We start from the raw sequence: 12,800 nt of genomic DNA on the forward strand, positions 1-12,800 counted from the left end.
CTGTATTCCTTGCCTAGGCCCTGATCATAATTTTCTGGGTTGTCGGTTTTGTGCTAGATTTAACCAACACACTATTAAGCGTCAGTATGATTTTGCTTTAAACTACTTTGGATGAAGATTTAATTATCCAGAAATGTCTGAAAGTCATCCAACTACCGGAGTTCACAAAAAAATGCAAAGAAAAAGAAAGACAGCCGAGGCCCAAAACCGACGACGAAGCTTCTCCTAAGCCAGTCGCCGGTTCGCTGGTTCTCAGTGAGGTGCTTTTGCAGCCCCTGACGACCGCTACTTTAGAGTCGCAGGCCGCTACCGACTCCCACATGGAGTCGGCCATGCCGCTGGAAACTCAAAGTATTGAAGCCTTGGATGCTAATCCTTCAGATGGGTCCGGAGCCGCTGAGCAGGCAGTGGCTTCTGAGGGTGTATTCAGACCCAAACACCTATACATGAAACCGACTTCAAAGGCAAAGACTAAGGCACCTTCAAAGGCAAAGAAGCAACCTCAAGCACCACGTGGACAGGCCTCCATGCCCAAAAAAGAGATGCTCAAAATGGCCGAAGACTTGATTACCTTGATCAGGGGTTCCCATCCCCCTCCTGATAAGAGGCCTAGGCAAGAGACTGACTATGAATCTTCAGATCAGGTTTCCATTTCTTCTGATTCCTCTTCTGATCAGGAATATTCTTTTCCCCCCTATGAGGACTCTGATGCTGAAGAATCCATTCCTTCAGCTTCTCCTCTGGAGGATTATTCTTTTGGGGAAACCTTACATACCATGAGGGAGCATTTCCACTGGGAGAGCCAAGATTTTTCAGAGTCTAAAAAGAGGCTCAGGGATTTCCTGTTACTACCTCAGCACAAGCCACTAGCCATCCCCCCAGTGTTAGACATTGTAGATTATGTGTTTTCGGAGTCAAGCCTTACCCCCAGCTCCTGTTAAGCCTGACAGATATTGTAGGGTTCCTGACTCACATAAATTCCTTTTTAAAAACCCTGCTGCAGACCCAGAAACTATTTCTCAGGGTCCCAAGGGTGTCAAGACTTCCACTGCAAAAAACCCTGCCCCTTCTGATAGGGATTCTAGGGCACTGGATAGATGGGGAAAGAAGGTTTACACATCTGCTACCTTGGCTATAAGGGCCTTAAACTGTCAATTTCATATGCTCAAATATCAGCAACATGTCATGGCATTGCTTAAGCAGAAAATGTTGTTAAATTCTGAATGTGCTGAAAACAAGGAAATACAGGATATATTGCATGCAGATGAACAAGTTGGAAAGCATACTTTGCAATGTGGTTTTGATTCTTTAGAGGCCTCCTGCAGGGCGGCAGTTACTTGTTCTGTAATTAGAAGACATGTTTGGTTAAAGGAACAAAATCTGCCTGATCATGTTAAAGTTAAATTATTAGATGCACCTTTACAGCATGATTCTTTGTTTGGTGTTAAGGCAGAAGAGGTGTTAAAGAAAATGGAGGACAAGGCTAAATCTATGCAAACGGTCAAAGATTTCTTACAAGTACAGCCACCTAGGTTTAGTAGACACTGGCCAACAAAGAGTTGGTCCTTTCCAGTGTCAGACAGACCTCAAAGGGGTAGACCCAGATGCCCTAGAGGCAGATCCCAGGCTCAAGGTTCATACAGGTCAAGGCAATGGGGTGCTTCTACCTCCAAAAGTGGAGAAGACAAATCACAACCTTACAGGAAACGGTCCCAATGACTTCCCCCTGACTGCACCAAGCACTTATTTCCTGGCAGCACCCTTAGGGGGAGAATTAGCACTTTTTTTCTCAAAATTGGCACATTATAACCCAGGACAAGTGGGTTCTAAATATCGTGTCACAAGGCTACAAGTTCCATTTCCATACCCTGCCAAAAATAAACGGTTGGCCAGATCTGCCAAAAAATCAATGGGCAGAGGCACAAAAACAAGTCTCATCCCTCATGGACATGAGGGCCATTCAACTAGTGCCAGAGCAAGAGCGGGGAGAAGGATTTTACTCAAGACTGTTCTTGGTACCCAGAAAGGACAAGGCCTGGAGGCCAATACTGGACCTATCGATTCTGAATACATTCCTGGATATACCAAAATTCAAAATGTTGACTTTGCAGCAGCTACTGCCCATGCTGGGCAAGAACGCTTGGCTTGTAACTTTAGACCTAAAAGAGGCATACCTGCATGTCCCAATCAGACAAATATGCAGAAGATACCTCAGATTCAAGGCTGGCTCAATGCATTACCAATTCTCTGCACTGCCCTTTGGCTTATCTACTGCGCCCAGGGTCTTTACAAAGTGCCTGGCACCAGTAATTGCATTCTGCAGACAAAAAGGAATACAAATATATCCTTACTTGGACGACTGTCTAATTCAAGCAGAGAACAAGGACATTCTTCTACAGCATCTGGCGTTTGTGAAAAAACTTCTAGCATGCCTAGGGTACACAGTCAATGAAAAGAAATCAAAACTAGTACCCTCTCAAGAGATAATATTCCTGGGTGCAAGCTTAAATACAACTGCCCAGATGGCTTATCTCACAACAGGCAAACAAAGACAACTGACTACCTATTTCAAAATGTTAGCAACAAAGGCCCAGTTATCTGCAAGAAAAATTCTGCAGGCTTTGGGTTTCATGGCATCCTGCATCCTACTAATTCCATATGCAAGATTGTATATGAGGAAACTTCAATGGTACCTAAAAAGGGTTTGGACTCAACATTGCCACAGCCTGGAAAGTATAATTACTCTCATTCCCTGCCTGCAACAGGAGTTTCAATGGTGGGCAAAGGCTTGTCACTAAAACAAGGGACAGCCGTTCACATTGCCCCCAGCCAGGCAGACACTAACAACGGATGCGTCAGATTATGCCTGGGGGGGCCCACATGGCAGGAAGATGCATTCAGGGAACATGGACCTCAAACCAAATGCATCTACATATCAATCAAAAAGAGATGCTAGCTGTTCAAAATGCCCTGACAGCCTTCAAGGACCTACTTCAACCAGGACAACTGCTGATAAAGACAGACAACACCACGGTCATGTGGTATATAAACAAGCAGGGGGGCACACATTCTTACCCCCTTTGCAGACTAGCCATGACTTTGTGGGACACAGTACTGACTTACCAAATACGTCTGCAGACACAATTCCTGCCAGAAAGGAAAAATACTCTGGCAGACGAACTAAGCAGAAACCTCATGGATCCCCACGAGTGGCAGCTGGATCCACAAGTCTTCAGCATGATAACAAGGAAATGGGGATGCCCGGACATAGATCTATTTGCCTCCTCTCACAACTACCAACTACAGACATTTTGCACAAGGATTTATCACAGACAAGCATGGAAAGTGGACGCCTTGTCCTTCAGCTGGAAAAACCTATCAGTGTATGCCTTTCCCCCTCTGCCTCTCCTCCCCAAGGTACTCCTAAAGGTCAGACAGGAGAAGCCAAAGATGATACTTATTGCACCAGACTGGCCCCGCCAGCACTGGTACCCAATATTAAGGAGCTTGTCTCAATGCCCAGTTTGGACCCTACCTCAAGTACCGCATCTAATGTCTCAGCAAAACAATCAGATCCTGCACAAGCCAGCTCAGGACTTTAAACCTACCAGCATGGCGGATAATATAGTCATACAAAGCACACCTCTCAGCAAAGCTGTGATGGATGTCATTTTGGAAGCCAGAAGGCCTAGTACTAGAAAATCTTATGCTGGAAAATGGAAGAGATTCTGTGCTTGGAACCAGGCACAAGGAACAGATACAGATGTGCCAAATATTCCTCAGATTTTACAATACTTAACTGAGATGCTGGACAAACGCCTATCTTTCTCATCTATTAAAATTCATGCCCCTGCCATTTCGGCTCATTACAATGCAGAGCCACCAATCTTTTCTCATCCCGTATTAACACAGTACCTCAACGGAGCCAAAAATTTAAGGCCTCCAAGGAGATCACCAATGCTTGCATGGGACCTCAACTATATCTTGGAAAAACTCATCCTGCCTCCTTTTGAACCAGCTGCTACTGCTGATTTAAAGTTTTTATCTTGGAAAACAGCTCTGCTCCTAGCAATAATTTCTGCAAGACGAGTTTCAGAGCTACAGGCACTCATGGCTGTGGAAACTTTTATCATTTTTTTATCTGGACAGGGTCTTCCTGAGGACAAACCCAACATTTATGCCTAAAGTGGTGTCCAGTGTGGCTCTGAACCAAACCATTCATCTGCCAACTTTTTATCCAAATCCACAGAACAAGGGGGAAAAAATTCTGCATTCTTTGGACGTACACAGACAGCTTAGATTCTACTTGGACAGAACCAAAGTTTTCAGAAAAACAGAGCAATTACTAGTGGCATATGCTGCAGGATCACAAGGAAAGGCTATCTCAAAGCAGACTATTTCAAAATGGATAGGCCACTGCATTTGTTTCTGCTACTTATACCATGGCAAGCCAGTGCCTAAGGGCATTAGGCCACATTCCACCAGAGCTGCAGCCACTTCAGCAGCCTTTCTCAGAGGAGTACCAACCAAGGACATTTTAGAGGCAGCTACTTGGAGTTCAGTGCACACCTTTACAAAGCACTATCATCTGCCACTCTACTCTAAATCTAGGGCATGCTTTGCCACTGCAGTTCTGCAGGGTCTCATACCGCTTCTAATGCTGTTTAGCTCCAGCCTCCCAACCATAGCTTTGAGAATCTACCCAAATGTAATGACTGCAACAGTGAAACACGAAGAACATAGTACAGTTGTGTACACTTACCATAAATGTAGATGTTAGTGTATTCACTGTTGCAGTCCAGGTTACCCACCCACCATCCCCCTTTTTCTTCTGTTGAAACCTATCTTTCCTTCTCTGATTTATACAACCTATGTTGTGTATTTGCTTGTAGATGAAGGTAAAGTTTATATTGCTGCATGTTATTTTATATATAGATATAAATGTTGACTACCCTTTTTGGGGCACCTGATATCTGGGGCAAGAAAAACTAAAAATGGCGTCGGCTGCTACTTTTATACCCCTGACGACTTGGCGTCAGGGAAGGGGTGACTATAGCGGCCTTGGGACCCAAGACTTTGGAATTCAGACCGACTGAGGGCAACCTACCAGCAGGATTACCCAAATGTAATGACTGCAACAGTGAATACACTCGAACATCCCCTTGTGTAGAGAGACTGGGAGAGTGTGTGAGTGGAACCTTCACGAACAATTATCTTCTGAGAGACCACATTCCTGGGGAAGTCAACCAGATGTAATCAGCTGATGTATGCACACATCCATTGAGCAGTCCAGTGAATTAACAGAAAATGTAGGCACCCAGTGTGCTGTTAGTATCGTCATTGTCCAGTGACAAGAGATGCAAATTTCTCCTCTCGATGGTTAGACAAAGGATGGCTTCTGTACGCTTTCCACCATTACTTCTGTTAATGGATTTCATGCAGAATGCCAACATTTTTAGGCATTATGGCCCAGATGGATTTAATTTCCTATTTTCCAGCCCTTTCTTATGGAGACACCCCCCGACTGTTACCAGTGCCGCATCACATACTTCTGACTCTCCCATTTTGGGGTGCTCATTCCAGATTACCACATGCGCAGGCTGACAGATTTGTTGTTCCAGTTTCACTGATTGTAAGGTTAGCATTTTTTTCTGATGTGCTAATTTTATCTTCAAAGGTCTTCTCATAAGGCCTACAATTATAAGTGGAAAAGGATTCCTGTTTGGCCATCGACCTGTAATCTGAACATCGTTTCTGCCTCAGTAGCATAGGTCTTGCAATGACTTTTGGAATGTCTTGATACAGGTTTGTTAATCCTTCCTCAAAATACACTTGGTGGCTACTTCTGTTTGTCATACAAGCTGAGTCTTCATGTCCGTGGTCTCTTTCATAGTCTGCACAGCTATTCTGAGGGTTACTTTTATCTTTACATTTCTTAAAAGGGGCTCTGCCTCTGTGGCCCATTTAAGTCCTAGTGCAAAACTTACTTTTCCACCACTTGAGACTGCTGCATTAGTAGAACTAAGTATGGAAGGTCTTATTTTTGTGAGGCTTTGAACCCACATAATTTTTGAGCTGTAAGCTCTTTCAGTCAAGCCACTTTAAAGATAATAAGGAAGACCTTGTTACATAAGTATCCTCTTTACTGAATGGATGTTGAGAAAGAGGCCTGGTATTATGCAGACAAAACTATGTGCATCAGCAAGGATGACCAGCTTTTTGTGTCCTTTGTTAAAGGTCATGAAGCCATGAGATTCACCAGTTGGTGCCCATCCAGATAACTTTATGATTGTTTTTTGTTGTGACAAATTTGGTAAAGCCATTTTGCTCAAAAACCACATTCTTCCAAAGTTATTGCCACATCTGCGGCTGTCTTCCAAAGTGATACTTAGGATAGTTTCTGTGCAATAGCTCCTTGGTCATCCCTGTGTAGCTTTGCATAGGCAGTATTACTGAGCATCATTTCCAGATCTAGGACTTCCACATTGATTATGATAATTTTCTATTAGAGCAAGCACCCAGGAGTGTAAGCTGGGGCTCTGTAGAGCACCTCTTTGGCCCTCTTCAAAAGGAAATTCACCCCAGGGATCACGTCAGTCGCCCTGCTAGACAGGGGTCCAGGAAAGTAAATAGTGTGGGAAGAAATAGCCAGGGAATTGTTATGCCTAAGCTTGTATAGGCCCTAGGGCCGATAGCCTAGTACCAACCTATGAACCTGTCATATCACATTCTGCAGATGAAGCTCTGTGATATCATACGTAAAAGTTATGGACACTTCCCATAATGCTACATCTGTGAGTAGAGCTCTAGCTGTGGGAACCATCCCTCCTTCTTTTGCCAGCCTTATGCTTGTTTTTGTTTTGTTAGTTTTGAAATGTTTACTCTAGAACTGGAGAAGCAGGACAAGGCAGCGTGGGTTACACAGTGAGGGAAAGTGTGAAATCAGCAACCTGGGAAAGTATTTTTATGTGATGAGTGGTCCCAATGTCAGCTGTATACATCCAACATTCCTTGCAACCAGAGCATTACTTAATGGTGTTATATGTGGTGCCCCTAATGTTTTCATTCAAATTGCTTAAACTTATACTTTGCTCACTGATTCTTCATTGTTTCATGCACTTGTGGGCCATCATCTGGTACACTGTTGCAGAGAATTCCTTCTAGTAATTTACCTAAAATAGATGAGGAAAAGACACATTATCTAGCAGATTTCATTATTACATGAAGTTTACATTCAGAGCATGTTTTTGATTTGTGATTTTTTTCAGCATTTTTTTAATACCTTCTTTAAAAGCTGCATGTTTAATAAGGCATAATGTCAAATTTACCTGTTAAGAGGGCTATTTTAATACCATCCTATTGACATTTGCTTCTTAAAATGTTATTTATTTATTATGAGCAGTGATATGCACTTTGGACGTACACAGACAGCTTAGATTCTACTTGGACAGAACCAAAGTTTTCAGAAAAACAGAGCAATTACTAGTGGCATATGCTGCAGGATCACAAGGAAAGGCTATCTCAAAGCAGACTATTTCAAAATGGATAGGCCACTGCATTTGTTTCTGCTACTTATACCATGGCAAGCCAGTGCCTAAGGGCATTAGGCCACATTCCACCAGAGCTGCAGCCACTTCAGCAGCCTTTCTCAGAGGAGTACCAACCAAGGACATTTTAGAGGCAGCTACTTGGAGTTCAGTGCACACCTTTACAAAGCACTATCATCTGCCACTCTACTCTAAATCTAGGGCATGCTTTGCCACTGCAGTTCTGCAGGGTCTCATACCCGCTTCTAATGCTGTTTAGCTCCAGCCTCCCAACCATAGCTTTGAGAATCTACCCAAATGTAATGACTGCAACAGTGAAACACGAAGAACATAGTACAGTTGTGTACACTTACCATAAATGTAGATGTTAGAGTGTATTCACTGTTGCAGTCCAGGTTACCCACCCACCATCCCCCCCTTTTTCTTCTGATGAAACCTATCTTTCCTTCTCTGATTTATACAACCTATGTGGTGTATTTGCTGGTGGATGAAGGTAAAGTTTATATTGCTGCATGTTATTTTATATATAGATATAAATGTTGACTACCCTTTTTTGGGGGCACCTGATATCTGGGGCAAGAAAAACTAAAAATGGCGTCGGCTGCTACTTTTATACCCCTGACGACTTGACGTCAGGGAAGGGGTGACTATAGCCGACGCAGGACCCAAGACTTTGGAATTCAGACCGACTGAGGGCAACCTACCAGCAGGATTACCCAAATGTAATGACTGCAACAGTGAATACACTCGAACATCCCCTTGTGTAGAGAGACTGGGAGAGTGTGTGAGTGGAACCTTCACGAACAATTATCTTCTGAGAGACCACATTCCTGGGGAAGTCAACCAGATGTAATCAGCTGATGTATGCACACATCCATTGAGCAGTCCAGTGAATTAACAGAAAATGTAGGCACCCAGTGTGCTGTTAGTATCGTCATTGTCCAGTGACAAGAGATGCAAATTTCTCCTCTCGATGGTTAGACAAAGGATGGCTTCTGTACGCTTTCCACCATTACTTCTGTTAATGGATTTCATGCAGAATGCCAACATTTTTAGGCATTATGGCCCAGATGGATTTAATTTCCTATTTTCCAGCCCTTTCTTATGGAGACACCCCCCGACTGTTACCAGTGCCGCATCACATACTTCTGACTCTCCCATTTTGGGGTGCTCATTCCAGATTACCACATGCGCAGGCTGACAGATTTGTTGTTCCAGTTTCACTGATTGTAAGGTTAGCATTTTTTTCTGATGTGCTAATTTTATCTTCAAAGGTCTTCTCATAAGGCCTACAATTATAAGTGGAAAAGGATTCCTGTTTGGCCATCGACCTGTAATCTGAACATCGTTTCTGCCTCAGTAGCATAGGTCTTGCAATGACTTTTGGAATGTCTTGATACAGGTTTGTTAATCCTTCCTCAAAATACACTTGGTGGCTACTTCTGTTTGTCATACAAGCTGAGTCTTCATGTCCGTGGTCTCTTTCATAGTCTGCACAGCTATTCTGAGGGTTACTTTTATCTTTACATTTCTTAAAAGGGGCTCTGCCTCTGTGGCCCATTTAAGTCCTAGTGCAAAACTTACTTTTCCACCACTTGAGACTGCTGCATTAGTAGAACTAAGTATGGAAGGTCTTATTTTTGTGAGGCTTTGAACCCACATAATTTTTGAGCTGTAAGCTCTTTCAGTCAAGCCACTTTAAAGATAATAAGGAAGACCTTGTTACATAAGTATCCTCTTTACTGAATGGATGTTGAGAAAGAGGCCTGGTATTATGCAGACAAAACTATGTGCATCAGCAAGGATGACCAGCTTTTTGTGTCCTTTGTTAAAGGTCATGAAGCCATGGGATTCACCAGTTGGTGCCCATCCAGATAACTTTATGATTGTTTTTTGTTGTGACAAATTTGGTAAAGCCATTTTGCTCAAAAACCACATTCTTCCAAAGTTATTGCCACATCTGCGGCTGTCTTCCAAAGTGATACTTAGGATAGTTTCTGTGCAATAGCTCCTTGGTCATCCCTGTGTAGCTTTGCATAGGCAGTATTACTGAGCATCATTTCCAGATCTAGGACTTCCACATTGATTATGATAATTTTCTATTAGAGCAAGCACCCAGGAGTGTAAGCTGGGGCTCTGTAGAGCACCTCTTTGGCCCTCTTCAAAAGGAAATTCACCCCAGGGATCACGTCAGTCGCCCTGCTAGACAGGGGTCCAGGAAAGTAAATAGTGTGGGAAGAAATAGCCAGGGAATTGTTATGCCTAAGCTTGTATAGGCCCTAGGGCCGATAGCCTAGTACCAACCTATGAACCTGTCATATCACATTCTGCAGATGAAGCTCTGTGATATCATACGTAAAAGTTATGGACACTTCCCATAATGCTACATCTGTGAGTAGAGCTCTAGCTGTGGGAACCATCCCTCCTTCTTTTGCCAGCCTTATGCTTGTTTTTGTTTTGTTAGTTTTGAAATGTTTACTCTAGAACTGGAGAAGCAGGACAAGGCAGCGTGGGTTACACAGTGAGGGAAAGTGTGAAATCAGCAACCTGGGAAAGTATTTTTATGTGATGAGTGGTCCCAATGTCAGCTGTATACATCCAACATTCCTTGCAACCAGAGCATTACTTAATGGTGTTATATGTGGTGCCCCTAATGTTTTCATTCAAATTGCTTAAACTTATACTTTGCTCACTGATTCTTCATTGTTTCATGCACTTGTGGGCCATCATCTGGTACACTGTTGCAGAGAATTCCTTCTAGTAATTTACCTAAAATAGATGAGGAAAAGACACATTATCTAGCAGATTTCATTATTACATGAAGTTTACATTCAGAGCATGTTTTTGATTTGTGATTTTTTTCAGCATTTTTTTAATACCGTCTTTAAAAGCTGCATGTTTAATAAGGCATAATGTCAAATTTACCTGTTAAGAGGGCTATTTTAATACCATCCTATTGACATTTGCTTCTTAAAATGTTATTTATTTATTATGAGCAGTGATATGCATCTTTTTTGTTCATCTTAAGTTTCTTTCATTTTAGGAAGACAGCATTACAGCAGATTATGTTCAACATGTGGGAATCACTGCAAAGAACATTCCTGATTCTGCATTAGTAGCAGCTGAGAAGCTGGGAGTTGACCTAGCCAACCTGCTTCTGTGTCAGGGAGCAAAGGAAATCCTCACTGTTGCAAGACAACTCAATGATGCAAAATGAAGCTAGTGTTCTGTCTTTTTTTATTTGTAACATTGGTGGGTATACTGAAAATATGAAGAATAAGGAAGGACATGATGTTAATTATAATAGTTGAGCCATTGCATTAACTGCACTAAAAGCAAGGTGCCTATTCATAAGACTGCCTTCATAATATGTATTTTCAGTGTTAAATGTGTTATTTTTTTCAGTTAAAAATAACTGACATAATTATAGTGAACAGCATATGTAGAAAAGACAGAAGAATCTATAAGCGTTATAATTCCATTTGGGTATTGGTTTGGTTGTAACTGCACAGGCATCTTCTAAAAAATAAGTGGTGCTACTCACCATATGTTTGATATCTACTCCACAAGAAATGTCTGTCTGGGAGACTTTTCAGAGGAAATCAAGAGAAAATAATTATATGTCATTAGTTCGGTTGTTACTTAGCTAAAAGTCAGACTGCTCGTTGAAGAACACGTTTGTCAGTTTTGCTTGAATCATGGTGACAAATGTAGTGCTAAACAAAAAAAAGTTTGAAAGTTGAAACATTTGGATAGTAGCATTTTCTGTTCTGGTATTTTGTATTGCCCTGCTGATGATGGTGTAATTATGCTGTTTCTTAGTCTCTGTTTAAGATCATTTACTTGTCATTTCTTCTCTTAGATTTCCACTTGCAAAAGAAGTGAACACTAAGAATTGTATTTCAGTATTATTGATGACCATGAAGGTGGTTGATATGAGCTAAATCTGTGGTTATTCTTGTCCTACATTGAAAGATTGCATGAAGTACCGGCACCAACAAAAGGGACAGCCACACACAGAATTAATAAAAACAAGTACATACTTAGTAGACATTTACCCTAACCAGCCCATGAAGCCTTCATGACTAAAATGCTGTGTGCTGATGATTGATGCTCACACATGATTATACAACAGCGAAACAAAATTAACCAGATGAATTTCAAAACTCGCTGCAGCACTTTTAAGAATAACCCCCTCTCTCAAACATACACCTGTCCCTTAAGTATGCCAATTAAAAGATTGCTATTCCTTGGGATAAGGCTAATTGGCTGGTATAGTAGTCTCAGTATTTTGGGAAACCTTAGTGATTGAATGTTAGAGTGTTGGATCAGTAATGCCAGACATTTTTGCCTACCACAGGTCCATTTGCTGATTGTTTTAACAGGCATCCCGGTGCTCTGGCTGAGTGTAACAAAAAGTGTGTACATAATGAGGTATTGGAAAGGTTTTATTTTTGGGCAGTGTTTTCAGATACTCTCCATCTTAATGGGAAAAGAGATAAGGAAAACATGACCACAGTTTGGTGATATTGACAATAGTGCTGAAGGTACAAAAATTAAGAAAATGATCATACCTTCAGATTTGTGCTGCAGTAACTTTACAGTCACGTGACTGCATTTTATCAATCGCATAGTAATATGTCTCTTGTCTGTTATCGGGGGAGTTCTTTATAGCATGCATAATCATGTGGCTTTCTTATGCATAGTACTACTGTAAAAGAACACTGATAAAGATGTTGAAATCTAAGGTAATCACAAAAACTGTGCACCATATCCCGCAATTTTTATGTGAATTTTTTATCCCATTTGTGTGTTTCTCTGTATGCCATTATAAGTTGTACTAAAGACCACCCATGCACAGCTCCCTTTTCAAGGGCTTGATTGTTGTTCATTTTGAAGTGCCTGCTGTTACATTTTGGTGAAAAGAAATATAACTTGTTGAACCTGTTTACAAACTATGCACAAACTACTGGATTTAATAATGTAGAAGACAATAAACATTTATCATCAGAGTGCTGGTTGTTTCTTAATTTTGTGGTTACACTTTGAATTTTTTTCTTACAGCCTGCAGTACTGCAGTTTACATTGGTCAGTGGCACTGATACCTCTTAGTGGTAAGTTGTCATGCTCCCCCCCCCCCTCGGACTGGTGGCAGTAACTCTGGATGTGCTACAGGCTGTTCCTGTGGATTGCCCCAGCTTTGGTGGGCACCAGTCCCAACCGGTGTCCCGCATCATCTGGCAGCTAGCTGCT

General features: G+C 41.9%; 1 protein-coding gene across 2 annotated transcripts in view; it reads left to right on the forward strand.

The window, feature by feature from the left end:
• HMBS (hydroxymethylbilane synthase) overlaps positions 1-12,559 on the forward strand; it is a 378,523-nt gene extending 365,964 nt beyond the window's left edge. For both annotated transcript variants that reach the window (XM_044080943.1, XM_044080944.1), the window contains exon 14: positions 10,591-12,559. In XM_044080943.1, the coding sequence (XP_043936878.1) occupies positions 10,591-10,764 (174 nt within the window). In that variant the 3' untranslated portion in view covers positions 10,765-12,559. The remainder of the gene's footprint in view (positions 1-10,590) is intronic.
• The last annotated feature ends 241 nt before the right edge of the window (positions 12,560-12,800 follow it).

This window comes from Protopterus annectens, chromosome 8.part0, assembly GCF_019279795.1.
Source record: "Protopterus annectens isolate FY-2018-M chromosome 8.part0, PAN1.0, whole genome shotgun sequence".
Classification (NCBI taxonomy): Eukaryota; Metazoa; Chordata; order Ceratodontiformes; family Protopteridae; genus Protopterus; species Protopterus annectens.